General features: G+C 44.5%; 2 protein-coding genes across 4 annotated transcripts in view; both read right to left on the bottom strand.

The window, feature by feature from the left end:
• Window positions 1–233: 233 nt before the first annotated feature.
• On the bottom strand, window positions 234–1,631 carry ADRA2A (adrenoceptor alpha 2A; the record flags this gene model as incomplete). The annotated part of the gene is made up of 1 exon (XM_080911370.1): window positions 234–1,631. The coding sequence occupies one exon, from the start codon at window positions 1,629–1,631 to the stop codon at window positions 234–236; it is 1,398 nt and encodes a 465-aa protein (XP_080767496.1).
• Window positions 1,632–15,528: 13,897 nt separating this feature from the next.
• SHOC2 (SHOC2 leucine rich repeat scaffold protein) overlaps window positions 15,529–19,512 on the bottom strand; it is an 88,143-nt gene continuing 84,159 nt past the window's right edge. For all 3 annotated transcript variants that reach the window (XM_080911135.1, XM_080911136.1, XM_080911137.1), the window contains exons 7-9: window positions 18,578–18,715; window positions 18,183–18,300; window positions 15,529–17,275 (exon numbers count right to left, since the gene is read on the bottom strand). In XM_080911135.1, the coding sequence (XP_080767261.1) occupies window positions 17,067–17,275; window positions 18,183–18,300; window positions 18,578–18,715 (465 nt within the window). In that variant the 3' untranslated portion in view covers window positions 15,529–17,066. The remainder of the gene's footprint in view (window positions 17,276–18,182; window positions 18,301–18,577; window positions 18,716–19,512) is intronic.

A 19,512-nucleotide genomic window follows, 5' to 3' on the forward strand; every position in this document is an offset into this window, starting at 1 on the left:
ACAACAACCAGCAAAAAGGCGCATGTGTCCTTCTCAGCCAGAACTTTACACATGGCTCAAAGATCTCAAAGGCCACCGAGCCCCCCCCCCCCACGCTGGGTAATCACACGGAGCAGGGAGGTGCAGGGAGGTCCAGGGTTTCAGAGTGCTAGGGGCTGCATGCGTAGACGCGCCCCCTCGAAGCCCAGGGCCTGCATCTGACCAGCGTCTGTAAGCCGGCTGGGCTCGTGCGCTCACACGATGCGCTTTCGGTCCCCACGGCAGAGGATCTTCTTGAAGGCGCGGCGGAAGTCGTGGTTGAAGATGGTGTAGATAACGGGGTTCAGTGAACTGTTGCAGTAGCCGAACCAGAAGAAGAAGTTGAAGAGCTGGTAAGGCACCGGGCAGCCGACCGCTATGAGCGTGTAGGTGAAAAAGAACGGGAACCAACACACCACGAACACGCCGATCACCACCGCCAGCACGAACGTGAAGCGTTTCTCGCGGTTCTGCCTCCCGCGCCAGCGCGACGCTTTGGCGCCCCCGCCGCGCTCTTCTCCCTGCCCGGACCCCGAAACCCCCTGCCCCGCGGTCCCCGGCCCGCGTCGCGGCAGACTGTCCCCGGGCTTCACCTGGCTCGCCCGGGTCTTGCCCTTGGCCCGGGGACCGCGCTCGGGTCTGCGGGGCCCCTGAGGCCGCTCGGCGTGCTCGGACGACGAACTCTCCTCTAGGTCCATCGCATCCCCGTCGCGCGGTCCGGCGGGCGCGGGCTCTCCCGGGGCGCCGTTAAGCTGGGTGGGCAGCGGCTCGGCCTCGGTGCCCGCGGTACCAGCGCCGCGCTCCGGGCCCAGCCCGTTGGGCCTGCGATCGGCGCCTCCCGGCGGCGCGGTACAGGCGTCCGGACCCCGGCGGCTGGGCGGCACACGGGTGCGACGCTTGGCGATCTGATAGATGCGCACGTAGACCAGGATCATGATGAGGCAAGGCGCGAAGAAGGAACCGATGGACGACGAGATGACATACCACTTCTGGTCGTTGATCTTACAGCTCGGCTCGGCCGGCTGCTGCCCGCCGCCAGCGCCCTTCTTCTCGATGGAGATGAGTGGCGGGAAGGAGATGACGGCCGAGATGACCCACACTGTGACAATGATGGCTTTGATGCGCCGCGGCGTGCGCTTCAGATTGTACTCGATGGCCTGTGTGATGGACCAGTAGCGGTCAAGGCTGATGGCACACAGGTGCACTATGGACGACGTGCAAAAGAGCACGTCGAGAGCCAAGTAGATCTCGCACCACACCTTACCAAAGTACCAGTAGCCCATAACTTCGTTGGCCAAAGAAAAGGGGATGACCAGCGTGGCCACCAGGATGTCTGCTGAGGCCAGAGACACCAGAAAGAGGTTTTGGGGTGCTTTGAGGGCGCGGCTGGTTAACACCGCGATAATAACCAGCACGTTGCCAAACACCGTGAACAGCATGAGCAGGCCAGCCAGGCACACCAGGGTCAGAGTCACCTGCAGGGAGTAAGGGGTGGCCCGGGTGCCGCCTCCGGGAGCCTCCGTCCCGTTCCAGCTGCTGTTGCCGGCATCCGGCTGCAGGGAGCCCATGGGCGCAAAGCTGCCCTCGGCCAGCGGCTGCTCCTGGCGGAACATGAACGCGGGTGCCGGTTCTCCTGGGCCTGCTGCCAGCTGCTTCCCGCCCCGCGTCCGTTGGTCCCCTTCTTCCTCCGGTGCGCGGCTCGTCCCGCGGCTCCTCACATAAGGAAAAGGGCCGCAGGGAGCCCGGGCCCAAGCTGGGGACTGCTAATGGTCCATGGACTGGAGCCTGCGAACTGGTACCGGTTCGTCCTTCCGACGCTCCGGGTGGGTGCTTTCTCTCTCCCAGCTCCTCAAACACAGCCAAGTTTTATTTCTAAGCGGCAGGATCGAGTAGGGCCAGCTGGTGGCTAGAGATTTATTCTTCAAGAAAAGAGAAAAGAAATTATCGGTGGCCTGATGGTTTGGAAAGATGTCAGAAAATTATACAAATGTATTTAGCTAGCTATCTATACCTGGACTCTTAAGCTGAACGAAAGCACAAAGTCTTACCCCAAGAGGCAGCCGAGGGGTGTTGTTGCGGGCTCGAGGTCCTAGGTCTGTCTTCTTATACCCTCGAAGAGACTTCCGACTCTGTGGCTACCTCCCAGGCGCGGTGGCGCGGGCTGGGCCGGACCTCCAGCGAAGGCACGGACTCTGCCTCCTCTAGGAGCCCCACGGGACTTCCAAAGTTGTGCGCCCTGCTGGGGCTGGGACGATGCGCACAGAATTCGGGGGCGGCGGCAGCGGTGGGGTGAAGGGTGTGGGGGCCGCATGAAGCCGCCCCCCCCACCTCAGTCCTCAAGACCAAGCTAGGTGAGCGATCGGCTCTCCAGGAGCCGCGGTGGAGCCAAGGGTGGCTTCTAGCCAGGAGCTGGGTGGGCGCTTAGCGCCGCACACCCGGCAGGGGTCGGAGGACAGCTTGAGTTTTAGCAGGACCGAAGCACTAGCGGCTGGAGGCGCTGGGGTGGCCGGGTGGTGTGCGCCGGCTGCTGGGCGTCTGCACGGAAGCCGGAGCAGCGGCTGCTCCGCCGCTCTACGCTGGACTGGTTTTATAGCCCCAGGATGAAGCCGGCGTTGCCGAGCAGCCGGCGTCAGCCCCCACGTGGGAAGTCGACCCTCCTCCGCCCCTCGCACCTCCCCTCCTTAGGTCTAGAGCCCCAGAGAGCGCTGCCTCGCAGGCTGGACCGGCCTTTTGGAAAGGCGGGTACAGGGAGTGGGGGGCTTTAAGAGAGAGCCTAGGGAGTGGGGAGCGGCCCCTGCTGGGAGTTGGCCGTGCAGCTACTAGCTGACCCGGGAGGCAGTAGCAGGCACCCAGCTGTGCACAGATCTAGCTGGATTCTAGCAGGAGAGGGTGCCAGGGTGCTGGGACCCGAATCAGGAGATGCAGAGTGGAATAAGTTGCTGGCGAAGAAGCCTCACCCCAGGCCAGGCGCAGTTGCTCCTGGTGGTTAGGATGAAAGGGATCCGGAAGAGGTAAGCATGTGTAGGTTCCTAAGGAACCACTGGAGCGGAATGGACCAGCACCCACGCGAGCAGACCAGGCCGGAGTTAGCCAGACTTGGTTATCCTTGCAGCCACAGAGCTGTCTGGCGGGACTCTCAAGGCCTAGAGTCTGCACTGCGCCCCCTTGAATAGTGGTGGGGAAGGGTCCTGGAGGGGTACACCCTGAGCCGTGACAGAACGAGAGCGCACTGACACCTGCTGGCCGCTAGTCGTCACGGCTGGGAAGCGACTTCAGGGCTCCAGGATCCTCTGGAGTCCTTTCCTCCATTTTTCTCCTGTCTTGGGGACCAGTTTGGGCTAAGCTTAGGGGGCGAGGGGAGCGGGGACAGATTTCAAACCGCACCATGTCGTGATGCAGAAAGCTTCAGGTTGCATATCTCTACCTCCGATGAGAGTGAGGCTCGGAACCTTCTGGATCTTCCTCTGCTCGCCCAATTTTCAACTGCTGGGAACCGTTAAGCATTTGTTGTGGCACAGATCTTTTATGAAGAGCTAGAAAAAAAGAGCTCCACGACATTCTAAGTAAATGTAAGCCTTTAATCACACTGTTTTAATCGGTACCTGTGTGCACGTGCACGTATTGAAATCTCACACTGTACTCCACAAATGTATAAAATTATCACCTGTTTATGTTTCTGGAAAGAGAAAAGTTAACGACCCTGACTTGGTCATTACATACTGTGTGCAATATTGAATTAACACACAGTGTCGTACACGGTTGTACAATTAAACTCTACCCCACTGACATGAGCTTTTCTCGTACATTCCCAATACACACAGACATGCACACACATCTGTGCAACATCTGCCAGTGAGGGCAGGGTGCTAGCCAAGGAAGAAAGGGTGTTTTCCATGTTCTCGCTGATGAAGATGGTAGGAGCTTGGTTCCTAAGCATGCCACATGTCCCACCACAGGAAGATCATGAAGTCTCAGAGAGCACAAATGACAATGGGGTGGACATAAGACCTAAGAAAGCATCGGTCATACTTCAGAGATCACTAAATCTAAATGTCATATGCAGCCATCCAAGGCAAGATGCGAGGTCTGAGCAGAACTGAGCAGATGCCTCCCTGGACATCAAAGTGCAGGCTCGGGTCTGGCTGAGGACTGTAGGCTACAAATGACCTTGACCATCAGTTTCAGTTCCGACTAGTCACTCAGTATTTGATGGTGCTATTAAGTATGTCTCAGATGCTAAATTTGAATTCAGCACCTTTACTCCCAATCCTTCCCTGGTGGATAGCCTCAGCTCCCAGGCATCCCACTAAGAAGACCTCAAGAAAACCAAGATGGCTGACTATCCCCCTCTCTGTCCAGACTTCCTTGTCTTAACCCTCTGCTCTGAGCCTCTTGGCAGGAGCAGAGTCATTGCCAGTGTGTGCATTTGGAAAGGTGACTGAAAGTAGTCAGCAGGGAGTGTCCAGATTATGTGAAGATTTTTGAAAGGCCAATGAAAGCTACAAAGAATGAGCTCAAGTTGAGAATCACAGCCCTGAATCTCAGATATGCAGACTCTTCGAATGAGACCACAGACTTCACAAAGGAGCTGAGGCGGGTCATACATCAGATGTTGTCATTGGTGGCCTGAGGGAGACTCACCTCTGAACTTAGCAATGAAGGTTTATACTATTAGTAAAAACAAAAACAAAAATAAAATACTTCTTTAGCACTGGACACAAGTTGGGCACAGTGCTAAGCAGTTTATATACTATACATTATTTTGTCTAATGTTTTGCTTATATAAATGAGGAAAAATAAGGTCAGCAAGGTTAAGTATGCATCGCCAGCCACTTATTGGACCATGTTTCTTGAACATAAGCCCAAGAAATTTTCCACCACCACCCCAGCAATTCCAAGGCTCTGCCTTCTGGACCCTGGCAAAGGCCCATCCAGAGGCTAAAGCTACGGACGTGGCTCAGAGTGGAGCATGTATGACGCCTTGGGTTCAATCCTCATTACCACTACATAGGCTGGGTGGGACAGGACATGGGAGGTACAGGCATGGTGGTCACAAGTCATCCTGTTACATGATGACTTTGATCCTCTCAGAAGGAAAGGGCATTGGGAAGTTGGGAAGTGCCCCTCCATCCTGTCTTCTCCTCCAGTTGTGACTAAAGCAGCAGGGCACATGTGGGGTACAGCATATGCCTCATTCTGTTTCCGATGCTCACTGTCCTGGTACAGAGTCAGGCAAACCCTACGGGAGTCAGGACATTTCTCATGCTCTCTGCTATAGAGCATGAAGAGATGAGAACCACACCCCTCCTGGGTATCAGCGTTAGCTTGAATAAACTGTTGTTCAGGCCTACCCACTCACACATGGTGGGCTCGTCTTTTAATCCAAGGGCATCCCAGAAGAGGGACGCTTGCTTACAAATCACATTTCTTAGGGTAGAGATGTCTAGTTTTCATGAGGCCCTGGGATCTATCCGCAGCATCACAAAATATTCCTAGAACAGACCCCTTGAATACCAGTTTACTAGTATTAAAGTGGGATCTTGTACTTGCATTTTTAACACACACACATACACACACATGCACACACACACACACACACACACACACACACACACATATCTTTATAAATAGCAGTGAGATGCATGAAATGAACTCCCCATCTGACTGAGCTGTCAACAAAACAGGCCCACACGTAGACAGTCAAGATGATTAATACTTCAGTCCCAAATCAGGATTCAGCTATGCTACCAATTAACCTGTGTACTAATAGGTACAAGACCAGGGTGGTTTGAATAAAAATGGCCCCCAAAAAGGCTCACAGGGAGTGGCACTATTAGGAGGTGTGGCCTTGTTGGAGGAAGTATGTCACTGGGGTGGGTGCTGAAGTTTCAGAAGCCCCTCTCTCTTCCCACTTCCTTTAGATCTGCGTGTAGAACTCTCGACCACTCTCAGCACTGTCTGCCTGCACACCGCCATGACAATGAACTAAACTTCTGAACCCACAACAGCCCCAACTACGTTTTCCTTTTTAAGGGCTGCCATGCTCATAGTCTCTTTGCAGCAATAAAACTCCAAGACAAAGACCCTCTCATTCCTTTTTATTATTTTTCCCCCTAAAAGGAACTTTGAAGTCAACAGAGGTATTCTAATCCTATCAATTAGATGATTGCCAAAGGTGAAAAATCTGCCCTCAGGTTTCAGCTGGTTCCAGTGTCAAGACCCAAATGTGCCTTCACAACTCAGCCCTTCTGTTACAGCTTAAATGCAAAATGTTCCTCGGGGGCTTCTGTGGTGACAGTTTGCTCCCATGCTGGTGGCACTATTTTGAGAGGTTGTGGCAACTTAAAAAGTGAGAGACTTAGCTGGAGGAAGGAAGTCACTGGGGGTGTGGCTTTTGCTGTGGTCAGAAAGCAACATGTCTCCCACAGGTCCATGTGTTGAACATTTGGCCTGGTTGACAGCTATGTTTAGAGTTGTGGATCCTTTAAGAGGTGGGGCTTCACTGCAGGAAGTGAGTCACTGGGGATGGCCCTTGCAGTTCAAAGTCAGCTAGGCTGACTTTCTTTCAGTCTGTTCCTGGACTGTGGGTAAGGACCAGGACAGCAGTGTCCTGCTCTGCCACCACCATGGTGGGCTGTATTCCAGCACACCATATGCCAGCATAAACCCTCTCTTCCTTACACTGCTTCTTGCTACAACAAGCAATGGAACCTTGTGTCTTTGAAGGGGAAGCCTGGTCCTTGTCCTTCCTGCACACTCCTACTACCATCATGTTCTTTTCTTTACAGGCATGGGGCTAAGTAAACATGGTTCACTCTGAACTGTGAGCCTAATGAGTTGGTTTTGCCAGGTATTTAGTTAACATCAGTGAACAGGCAACTAATGCACCCACTTTGATGGCAACTTGAATTTAACAGACATGGCCAGGTGAATTAGAGAGAAAGTTATTGTCACTACTATTGTTACTTTTTTGGGGGGGGGGGTGTTGAAATTTTTGTTTGTTGCTTTAGATTTGACTGTCTCCGAAAAAATAAAAATAAAACTGCTTTCCTCTTAGCTTGTACCCCTAGGCAGTGTCAAAACTCTCGAAGAGAAATCTGCCACACATTCAGACAAACACAAACCACCCTCCACCCTCACCCCCAAGAGATGGGACTTAAACACAACATTCTTGCCCATCTGAATATGATGAGCAGGTGTGGAACACAGTGTTCTCAACTCTTGTTCATGGCGTACACACAGCTGGAGCTACAAACATCTGTCCACTCACTGTCTTGCTGAGAGAGGAGGGAGGACCTGTCGTCTCTGAGCGTTCACTTAACTCCCCATCATCATCCTTCTCCTGTGCTGAAGCCTTTGGCATCCTGTGATTATTGCAAGTTGATAGGAGGCAGAAAAAAAAGGGCCTCTTCCTGGGGTGTTGTGTAGAGCTGTCTTCATCCACTCGCCTGTCTCACTGTGATGCCAGACCTCTGGCTGTTCACAAGCTCAAGCATTAAGTCTACGTCTGCCCTTGTCTTTCCTGGGCTGGAAACTAGAGCCAGGTGTTTTCCTATCTATGAAAGCCAAGACCAGAAAGATACCAGTGGGTGCCAGGGCCAACTCTACTCTAAGGATGCCAAGGAAAATTGAGTCCTCTGCAGACTCTTAGCTTGCATCCTTACTCTATCTACTGTGTTGTGCCTTGACTAAAAGTGTGACCCTGAAGTGTGTGTGTGTGTGTGTGCTCACACAAAGCATACCATTTCATTGCCTACCTCAGGGTTCTGGGACAGTCCTCACAGAAAAGTGCCTGCCCCACCCCACCACCGAAGGAATAATGTTCTGCTTTGTCCAGACATATGAGGAAAAGCAACTCCTGAACTGGCTGTGGTGAGCGATGGCTATTTGTCTTTGCACTTGACACGTGAGACAGAGCACAGCCCATGGGTACAAAGGAGGCATTTGTCACCAACAGCAATAACTCTTAAGCTAATGTTCCATTAGTCTAATCAGGTAAAGTGAGTCACCCTTCATGTTTGCTTAAAGAAACCATGGAGACAATGTGCCTGAAACATGGAGAAACCGAAGTGGGGACAGAGACTGGGGGCTGGGGAGGAGAATACGAATCTGGCTACAACTGTTACTAAAACCATCTTTTCCCATTCTCCTCAGCCAATCGCACCAAGCACAACGCTTTCTTGCTCAGGAACCCCTGCCTGAAAGGTCCTGAGAGCTTCAAGGGAGCCATTGATGATTTGGACTCGGGAGTAACAAAAGCAGACATCCGGCCCTGCTTCTGCCATTTAATAATTATATTTATTTGACTTTGCTGGGCCCTAGTTTCCAGATGTGAAAAACAGGAAATACTTGTACACAGCATACACATGCTTTTAAGTGGAGATTAAATGTGTGAATGCATAGAAAATATCCAGTTTAGGCTTTGGCATAATGGCTGTAAAATATACATTGCATATTTTTGTTTGTCTAGCAACACTTTCTCCCTTATTAATCTGAGTAACAATGCAAATAGGTCCCAGGATCTGAGGGCCTTGGCAATGAGGTGTTAATAAACCAAACCAGCACTAGAAATATGAAGTAAAAGCAAAAATAAGTGGCGCTAATGGGCTTAATACATTTGGTTACATTGGTGTAACGTTTGTGTGAGAGGTAAAGGTGTATGTGAATGACAGTTGATGTTCATAATCAAGGAGAGGCACGGGGCTCCTTACCCGAGAGAAGATGTACAGACACTGGTAAAATCCAGAAACACAGTGGGCTTGACAGGCAAAGCCTTGAAGCAGGTTATCCAAGATATAGAATCTGTAGCAGATGGAAACTAGGAATCACCTCCTTTGGAGGCAACCCAAAAGTTAACTGGATCTAGAATCCACTGTGGATCAGACTGCAGGAGTAAGCGGGGAATCCAGCTGGTAAAGCTGAAGAAACTTAAGCTGGATAAAGACGTAGACGTTCCCAAGGTGTTTTCTTCCACAACTAGCACTAACTCTACTTGAAACAGAACAGTAAATGGTTTGATTAAGATGAGATCTGGTCCTATCCAGAGGGCATAGATAGCTTTTGGGCAAGGTAGATGCGGCATTTCATACTGTCACTAAGGGGCGGAGTCATCCTCTTGGCTCTCTTGCTCTCATTTTCTCTCCTTTCCTTCTTTCTCCCCAAAGCAAAGATGAAGCAAAAGCACAGGTTAGTAGATATAAGAAGCCAAACAGCTTTCAACATGTCTGAAGAGAAGCCACCACTGTCTGTCCCAGATCTGTGTCCAGATTCACAACTATGAGGCAGAGTAGCAGACCCCTTTCTCTTCCTCAGATTAAGTGACTCCACTTTACTCTTCCAGTTGGTTTCCACCTCTGTTCATAAGAACACTTGACTGGAATAAATGATAAAGTTTTAATTAATAGGAAAACTATACCGAGCATCTCAATGAGTCAGGTCTGTTGACAAAATCCCACACAGGGCATAATTCAGTCTATCCTGAGGACTCTTTGGAATACTCAAGATATAACCCAACTTTTATGAAGAACAAAAAGTAGTGGGGCACACCCATTTAATCCTAGAACTCCCACAACAGGGCAGGCCAATCTCTCCAAGTTCAAACCCAGCCTGGTCTAGGTAGTAAGATCCTGTCTAAACAAGAAGGGGAAAAAAGATTTCCAGCAATGATGGTACTCTTAAGATCAGATTTCAAGACAACTTTTTGTCCAATCATATGGAAATAAGAGACAAAATAGAGAAACGTTAAAAGATATACCTCCCCCTGCAACAGAGACATTCTGTCACAGCAGTGTCTCTGTCTCTCTCTGTCTCTGTCTCTCTCTGTCTCTCCCACCAAACATTCAAGTGATAAGCATTACAACTAAAACATCCAGCAAAACACAAAAGCAACAACCTAAAGAATAAACATTAGTAGGCAGATTAAAAAGACAAAAATGAAAAAAACCCACACCGAGGTCTTCACCCTTCATCCTCCAGATCTGCCCTCTGGGTCTTAGGCTGGAACTCAGTAGTGTGAGCAACTGAAAGATAAGCTCCATTTGTCTTTGCAGAAAGAAAAAAGATCAATGACAATTTATGAATGCTTTTTTTTTTTTTTCTTTTTTTGATGTTATACCTAAAACTTGATTGCCAGACACAGTTTCTCTAGGCCCACTTTCTGGCTTGTGTCCTTCAATGCTGCTGGATATTTGGTCTCTTGCTCTCCATACAGAGCTAGCTTATATCTGTGTATGTAGTTCATTTTAGGCTTTAGAACTGAATTTGTTAGATACACAGGCAGACAGGCAGATAGATGGACAGGCAGATGATAGATGTAGACACAGTCACATTTCCATGTCCCTGAAAAGGTCACCTTTACTGTATTGTCTGCTCCTTCGGAAAATGGGCTGTTGAAAGTTACTACAAAGAAAACATTTTATCAACTGTTTTTGGTTTTCATGGATTGAAATGATCACATGACATTTTCCCCTTAACCTGGTGGTGTAAACACAATGTTGAAACAGCCTTCTGAACCTGGCATAACCAATGTTTGGTCATGTATAACCCTTCTACATTATCAGATAAAACTTGTTAATGTTTTGTTGAGGATCTTTGCATCAATGTCCTGAAGAGACATTTGTATGGAATCTTTCATTGTAAGCACTCTGTCTGGGTTACTGGGATAATTCTGACCCCAAGGAAGTGAGAGCACATCCACCTCCTTCTATCTTCTAGAATGAATTGTAGAGAATTGGCTGTATAAATCATTTAAGATACATATTTTTTAACATTTGATTAATTCTACTAAGTATAAACTCAGTTTCTTAAATAGAACTTGTGTTTCTTCTCTCATGTAAAATTTGGCATATTTTATCGTTCAAAGAATTGGCCCATTTTGTTTTAGCTATCAAATTCAGGGGCATAGAGACTTTTATATTACCATCTTTTCCATAGGGACCATGTGACATCCTTGCCTTCATTTGCAATAACAAGAATTAGTAAGGTAGTTGAAGCCATAAGTCTGGGCAGAAGCTTATGAGTTTACTAATATTTTCAAATAACTTGCTTTTGTCTCATTCTTTTTTTTCTGACTTTTTGTTTTAAATTTCACTGATGTCTACTCTTTTTTTGGATTGTTCTACATTTGTTCTTTTTAAAGATTTTTTTTTAAGGTTAAAAACTTCACTTTATTTTATTTTAGATCTTTTTTTTTTTTTTTTTTTTTTTTTTTTAATATAGCACAAGATGTTCTCAATGCTCCTCTGGGCTCTGCCTTCACCATTTCAAATGTTTTGACAAATATGTACTCTTTATTTTCATTTAGCACAAAGTTTATAAAGGAAATGCAAGATTACATGGGTCCGAAAAAAATTTCTAATGGAGGGGTAAATGATAAATTGATCTTGACCTGACCTTGCACTTGTTTTTGCTTTACGTCTTTCGATAGCCTGCTCTTAGTCACTGTCTGCACTGGAGACTGTATCTTGAAGAACCGCCTTTTGGATCAGATATTGTCCCTTTACCTCTTGACAGCTTTCCTTCTAAGTCTGCTGTCTATGTAGCTGACCAGCATTGATCAGCATCAGCACAGTGTGTGTGCTGGTTACGTTTCCGTTGCTGTAATAAAACACCACAGCCAAGACTGGCAAGGATTTATTTTGGCTCACAGCTTCAGAAGCAGAGTCCATCCTGGCAGGAAGAGGCTTAGCAGCAGGCAGCTGGATCAGAAAGCTGAACCATCACATCTTCAACCAGAAAGCAGAAAGGCCAAACTGGAAGTTTGTACAACAGAAAATACCTATATCCTAGATTTTCATAGGATGTAGATATACTTTCCAAACTTAGGGTGTAAGAGAACAAAGAAACACAGAATTGAGTTAACTATCCTACAAAAGACAACTATTATTATGTTTAGACGTGTTCTGGGTCCTGAAGAAAAAATGCAATCAGGTTACAGCATCCCACTCCTTCACTCCGCTAGAACTCCCTGTGGCCATTCAGAACCATTGTAAGGTTGTACTCGCAGCTCTCAAACTTTAGAACGGAAGCCATGTGAATAGCAGGCACCTCGGCCCCACATTCAACGTGACAGACAAACGAAGTTTCACTGTCCTAGGCACTTCTGAACTCAGATTTACCTGACGCAGGAGATAACTTCAACCCCCTAGAGTCATCTCCCAAATTAAAACGAGTTAAAAAGAAAAAAAAAAGCTATGCAAACACAAATACCTGCAGACAGAGCAGACTTGAGGCCTGCACTTGAACTGTTTTGGCTTAGGAGAGCAAGTGAGAGACTTCAAGTTTAGTGTACGCATTCCCAGGCTGGAGGGTCTCAATGAATCCTCACTGTTAGCTTAACCAGGCCCCACTGTTTAAACCAGCATTCACCCTTTAACACATTTCAGCCAGAGCTGGGCAGGTGTAATGATTTAGTGAGAGAAGAAACACAGTAACAACACAGTTTAAGGGGCCAGGTGTTGCTGCTTCTAATTTCAGCAATGTGATGTTCAGTGAGTGTGCAATCACTCCCTTCTCTAGAAACTCCCTCATCTTGAAAGTAACACAGATCTACTTAAAAACAGGGGGAAATTAGTTTTATGACTCAACACACAACTGACCCTTTAAAAACAAACATTTAGAAAGCCTAAACAGGATAAGTTCTTTTTTAATGTTTCAGAAAAAATTAAGTCATACTCAAAAGTTTGTGAACAAAAATGAAATTCTGATAATACAAATTATCAAAACAAACAAAAACCTCATGAATAAGTAACAGTGAAAGAGCCATTAAGTTTGTTTAGATAATTAGGTACAAAGAAACACACTCCATTAAATGTAAAGGGGGCCTACCTATATGCAAAGTAATCTGCAGTGCTTGTTTTAAAGGCTGACGGTCACTACATGGTGTCCAAAAGCACTCCAGAGGCCTGTCGCTGGTGACATTATTTCGAAGGCTAATGAGCTTCTAGAAGTTTAGACCTGGCTGACAGAAGCAGACCACACCCCTCTGGTTCTGGCCTGCTTTTTCTCCTTCTAGGTCCACCACAACCACACCCCATTGCCAGACAGAGCATGTCTGCCTGGCCTTCCATACCACACAGCTTCAATATCTCTGAAGATTGAACCAAAAGGAACCTTTCCTCTCCTGCTTCTACCAAATAATTTGTCGTAGTAAGAAAATACACAATCAGGACCAGCGAGGCAGCCGGAACTTTGGTTTGGGAAGGTACATGGACGAGGACAGTGCCAAGCCTGGTGTCAAATGTCAGTTGGTGGTTCTGGTGAGGATTCACAAGAGCAGACAGCTAACAACAGGGGCTGCTTGTACTCAGGTAGGGGAAGAAGATGGGGACAGGTGCTGGAGGCCATTCGTGTCACATCCTGACCGAGAGCCTGGCTATGCTATCTATGCTGAGATTCCAAGTGAGGCTAGATTTAAAAGTAATGGACTAATAGGAAATCTCAACAGCTTAACATCTAGGCTGCCAGGAGTACTGCTTGCAGCTTTTATCCTAGTTTACAATGACGGGTGAAAGGAAAAGCATCTGAAACATGGAGTTTGTTGAGGAAAGGGAAGTATTACACTCATGTATAGCAATTGTTGATACACGAACTGTGACCTTAAGAGTTACAGCCTGATTAAAGAGAAGCTAGGCACTGAATGATAGGACACAGGCCACCAGGGCAAGGCCTTACCCATCAAAAGCGACAAGGTAAAAATTCCTTTAAGAATGCCTGGTTTAAGAAACAATAAAAAGGCTAAAAACCCTCCGGTGGTACCTTTCAAGGACACAGAGTTGACATTTTCCAACGGTTCAGCCAAAGAAGCACACATGAGGCCACTGAAGCTACAGCTGAATAGGACATGTTTACTTCTTGAGTGGCAACTTTATTTTTGAAGGTTTTTTGGGGCAACAAGATCTCAATACATCACTCAGACTATTCTTGAACTTGAAATTCTGCATCAGCTTTGAGTTTGAATCACCATGCCTAGTTGAGCATCCATTTATTTCCTTCCTTCCTTCTTTCTTTGACAGCCTTACTTTTTTTTAAAGATTTATCTATTTATTTTATGTGTATGATTACACTAAAGCTGTCTTTAAACACACCAGAAGACAGCATCAGATCCCATTGCAGATGGTTGTGAGCCACCATGTAGTTGCTGGGAATTGAACTCAGGACATCTACAAGAGCAGTCAGCCCTCTTAACCACTGAGCCATCTTCAGACCATTTCTTCTTCCTCATTGTCCTCCTCTTCTCTTCTCTTGCTCCTCCCTCTTCTTTCTGTTGTGCAGTTGTTTCTGTTTGTATTACTGGGGTGAGAGCCCTGGGATTGGATGGAGACCCTGTGAAAGGTAGGCTCCATCTCACATTTAGCTATCTTCCAGCCCAGAATCTGTTCACTTTAAATGGTATAGACTGCATAGCGTTAACTAGAAACGTATACATCAAGCTTTCAGAATCCATTCCAACTGCATCCCCATCTTTTATGTATGAATTAACATTCATGTTTCCTTGTCTCTCCAAATGTTTCTATCTCTACTTTTCTCATCAGCATTCATCTATAAATCACCATCTCTCCTTTCTGTGCAAGATTCTAAATAAACTCCTACAGAAAAAAAAACCTTTGATTAACAACCCAAAACTTCTGTGTTTAGGATAACAGTCTGATTCTTATCTTACTAACCAAATCTTACAGAGAGTCTCAACATTATTCTTTAATAAAAAAGGGGGGGGGGCAACTTTTAAATATGGCGCCTAGCCTCACTGACATCTCACGAGAAACTTAACTCATCCACAGTTAGTCACCATCCCTTATTCAAGTACTAGGTATCTGGACTTCACAAGCAGTCCTCTTCCTAAATAGAATCCATTTTGGTTTGTTAGTAGAAACAGTAATGAAACTAAGGAAATCCTCCCAGACAGCATGTATTTAAAAAAAAAATCTAGAGTTTACATCCTAAAAAGGTTGCTCATACCCCACCTATATGAACTTCAGGAAAAGGTTGGTAATACGGATGTATTTAAGTGTTAGTTCTACGTGTAAAACTGTGACCAGTTCCCACCTCTGTTGCAGAATAACCTAAATAAATGTAGGAAAACCAAATTGTTTAACTTTTTTTATATATTTTCACTTGGAGAAACCATGTTTTACAAGAAAAGACACTAAACCACTACCTCTCAAGTTTACGTTCTATGATCTTAATATCAAAACAACTGATATGAGATCATTTGAAAAAACCACACACAAGCTCTAGGTAGAACTGTAATAAATTCCTTTTATAAACAAAATCTTAACTGAAAAGCCACAGTAGATGGAAAAGGAGAAAGGCTATTACTTTGCAAACTCCAGTGAACATCTACAATAGTTTTATAACACATCTAGGCATTCTAGGGTTTTATATCTTTACCTGCCTTCCATTTCTTAGTTGTTCCTTACTGCCAATTATGAACACAGATTTGACCTCAAACCCAGTTTTGAGTTTGAGTGCCAAGAAAAGCAAAAAATCCAAATTTTTATTTTGATATTATAGTTTTAATTTTAAAAAATAGTTGTTTAGAACAAAATATCCCAAAATAGGGGTGGGGGTGGGGCAGAACAGAAGAAGAAGCAGCAATATTTACTTACAGTCATTCACTGTATGGAAGGTGTATTTCAGGATTGTATCTAGGATGCACTTGCTCTCGGGGGTGTTCTCAATAATTAAACTGACCTAGACACACACTACCAAAAATAAGAATACTATGTAAGGGGCACATTTACAGTCGATATTCATAAAGGCAGTAAAGCAAAAGAAACTATCACCAGAGTCCATGCATGGCCTACATAACTTCCACAGAACCACCAACGGCATCAATGCAATGTGCCCTTTCCACAGCTGTACTGCCGACCAGCTACTAACCAGGAGAAGGTGAGACTCAGGGTAAGGGCACTGAACTGAACTGCTTGAAGCCAGTGCCCCACATATGGGAAAGTGCATTTAGTTCAGCAGCAATACAGCACAGTGTGAAGATGTTGTGCTTAGACACAGATACTCCCGAACAGAAAGATGGACAAGGCGAGTCAAGATATAAAACCATAGTACACTGTTAAATAACCTTGAAACGTACATATACTGCAGTCCTTAGAGAGACGTTCATCTCATTGTACAAGTAAAGGGAGACGTCTGTAAAGTTACCTATTGTAGTTTATGATATAATAAATACATATCTATATAGCATTGTATATACATATATAGAATGTGTGTTTATGTGTTATTTACTTGCCAAATTTTTGTGGATCTGCAACTTTCAGGAATGGGGAAAACAAGAAAAGAAAACCTTTCACCACAGATTTCTGCTCCCACAGTAAAACATACTTAGTCCAGGAAAGGCTGCAATCCCCCAAAGGTTCGTTTCAGGTGTTTGCTTTACAGTTCACTGGAGAAATAAAACTAGCGGAAATTTTTGATTTCTAAATGTATATTTTCTGTTTGCCAGCTGTTTCGACAAAGTATCTTTTAATATTTAAACTAACTGATGCAAATTCTTTAACAGAATATAAACTCTATCTGACTGATTAAAACAGAGCAAATCAAAATAATCCAGTGATTCACTCTGATTGTAAACAATATATAAAATTTAAATTTCAAATTTCAAAATAAGTTAAAGAAAAATTCTACTTTCAGGGCCTATGCTGTTATAAAGATCTGACAATTTTAAGGGGAAATGTATATGAAAAGATGCAACAAAAATTTTGGCCCACATTTTCCTAAGAGAAACATATATTTAACTACACTATTTTGTCCCTTAAATTTAATGACTTCATAATTTGTTGGAAGATTTTTAAACAAACTGGCATATCAGATTACACAACAGAAAAACATCAATCAAATTTAGCAAAGAAAACTTATATAAGCCTTTTTTTACAGAATTAAAAAACTCTAAATGGCTATGATTCCTCTATTAGCAGAAACACATAATGCAGTCTTTATAAATCTGCCACAGATCAATATCCACACAGACACAGATACAGATATGGAAGATCACTGGCAGTCTATTTTTGAACAGTGTATGGGACCAGCAGTTTGTATCAGACCATGGCACGGTACGGACCCTGCATCTTTAAGAACTGAATAATGAACGAAGGCCCTCCAGCAACAATTTGAGGTGGGAGGTGACTGAGTGGACAGTTCTCAATACTCATGATTGACAGCTTGCTGCAGAGAGCAAGTTCAAAGGGGAGGCTGTGAAGGTTGGGGTTGTCATTCAAATATAGTTCTTCTAGGTTTTCCAGTGTACCTGTTTAGGAAGGGGGGAAAAAACTTAATTACTACTCTTAAAACTCTGACAAGTGTAAATTTTAAACTACAACATATTCAAATCAACTGGAGAAACTTTAAAACTCCATTGTATAGGTCCCTTTCAGTACCACTGAAATCACAATGGTTTTGAAGCTTAAGAGTTTTTTTAGAAACACTCCATTTTCAGGGGTTCCACTGGGACAGGTGGAGTTCACATATGGATTTTTAAACCTTTATTTTAAAAGTCAAAACGCAAGACTCCTTGCCAATGACACCAGGAAAGCAGTAAGCCACCAGTCAACAGGATAGCTGTGTCTAGATGTAGAATGTTCAAGCTTAGGAAAGCCTATACAAAGTAAGTTATTGTCCTCACTTACAGACAGTGGGGCTGATAGGTCTCTATCCAGAGCTACAAAGATGGCTGAAACCCAGTTTTTTAATTGTTTGCACTTCCAAAAACATTCTTTATTGCTTTCTTTTGCTTCCAGAACAGGACATTATAGAAAGCAGACCATAATCCATAGAACTACTAACTTAGGAACTACTTAGTTAACTTGCACTGCCAAAATTCAAAGTAGCTGTATTAATTATATAAATACTTTTGGAAAAATTCTAAAAGTAAACTTAGGCATTGACAGTAATCAAGTACTACTACTAACCCAAAAGCCCTCTGAGAAATGTTCTTTTGGAAGCTACACAGCGTGGCTTATGCCTCAAGTGCCAGCACTGCAATTAGAAACAAGACCTAAAGAAGACAAAGGAGCCACTGGTGTCCTTTCCAAAGACACTGCTGATTTAATTCAGGCCCATGTTAAGTTTGGAAGAACAAAAAAATTATTTGTAAAAAAGCTTGTTTGTAAATTGAGATTTATTAAGTCTATGATCTCACATGCACAGGTTCCTACCAATTTCCTCAGGAAGGTGAGTGAGCAGGTTCTCTCCAAGACCAAGGTGTGTGAGGTTGGTAAGGTGACCGATGCCTCTGGGAAGAGTGGTTAGCTGGTTGTTTGTCAAGACCAATTTCTAAAAAAGTAACAAAATAAAAAAGGTTACACATGCACTTCCTACAACTCATGTGTGCTTAAAATGATGCACCTAACAAATGTGACACATTTAGGTAAACTGAGTCAAACTTGCTTATTATTTGTTAGAACAAAAGCAGACAGTGTATTTCATGTTCATAAGGACAATAAGACAAAACTCGTCATTTCAAGAATTATATCAGAATCTAAAGAGAAATGTAATGTGAAATGGTTTACGGATTTTAGTTATACAATTCTGAAGCCGCTGGGAGGCTCACCTGTAAGTCTTTCAGATAAGCAATCTCATTGGGCAAGGACTCCAGCTTGTTCTCCTCCAGGTCCAACTCTCGTAACTTTCTAAGGTTCCCAAGGCCGTGGGGAAGCTTCTTTAGAAGATTGTTCGATAATATTAAAACCTAAATAGAAAGGAGTAACAACATTTTGTGACTCAAACATTATATATGATGTTGTGTGGATTAAAGTTTATTAAGCAATGCTAATTTCCAAAAACGAGTACTAAGCATAAATTATAACTAATACACACTTTAAAACTAACAATTACTACAAAAGATTCAGTTACTTAATTATTTCTTGGTATCATTAGTTTTTAACTTTTGACTAAATTTTAAAAAAGAAAAAATTATCTGCCTTAAGATTAAAATAGTTTGACAGTGAATAATTATAAGTATTAATAAGAACATGATTATAAATAAGAACTGATTCTACAAACTTCCTTAAAATATTCACTTAAGGAAGGCAAGCAACTGGCTTACAACTGTGTAGATCAACCCACTGGAGTTACTCCTTAGTCATTTCGATCATCCTAAAGCCACTAAGACTGCAAAGAGCTGAGGAAGCTACAGTCCTGTCTCCGAGGACTCACTCAGCATGGAAATGGGAGCAACACCGGGAACTGACCCAGGAGAAAGGGCAGTGAACTGGAAGATGACGTGACAGTCAAACAACCTTCACAGGGGCTGCATCTCAGATACCCTACATATCAGATGTTTTTAACATTACAACTCATAACAGTAGCAAAATTACAGTTATAAAGAACCAATGTAAATAATTTTATGGTTAGTGTCGCCATGAGAGATTATATTAAAGGGTCACAGAATTAGGAAGGTGAGAGCCACCATATTATAAAATAGTAAAATATAATTATTAAAAGTTTTAAAATTTTTTTAAGATAGCATATTTACTATCTTAGTAA

The sequence above is a fragment of the Micromys minutus genome, assembly GCF_963924665.1.
Source record: "Micromys minutus genome assembly, chromosome: 2".
Taxonomy (NCBI): domain Eukaryota; kingdom Metazoa; phylum Chordata; class Mammalia; order Rodentia; family Muridae; genus Micromys; species Micromys minutus.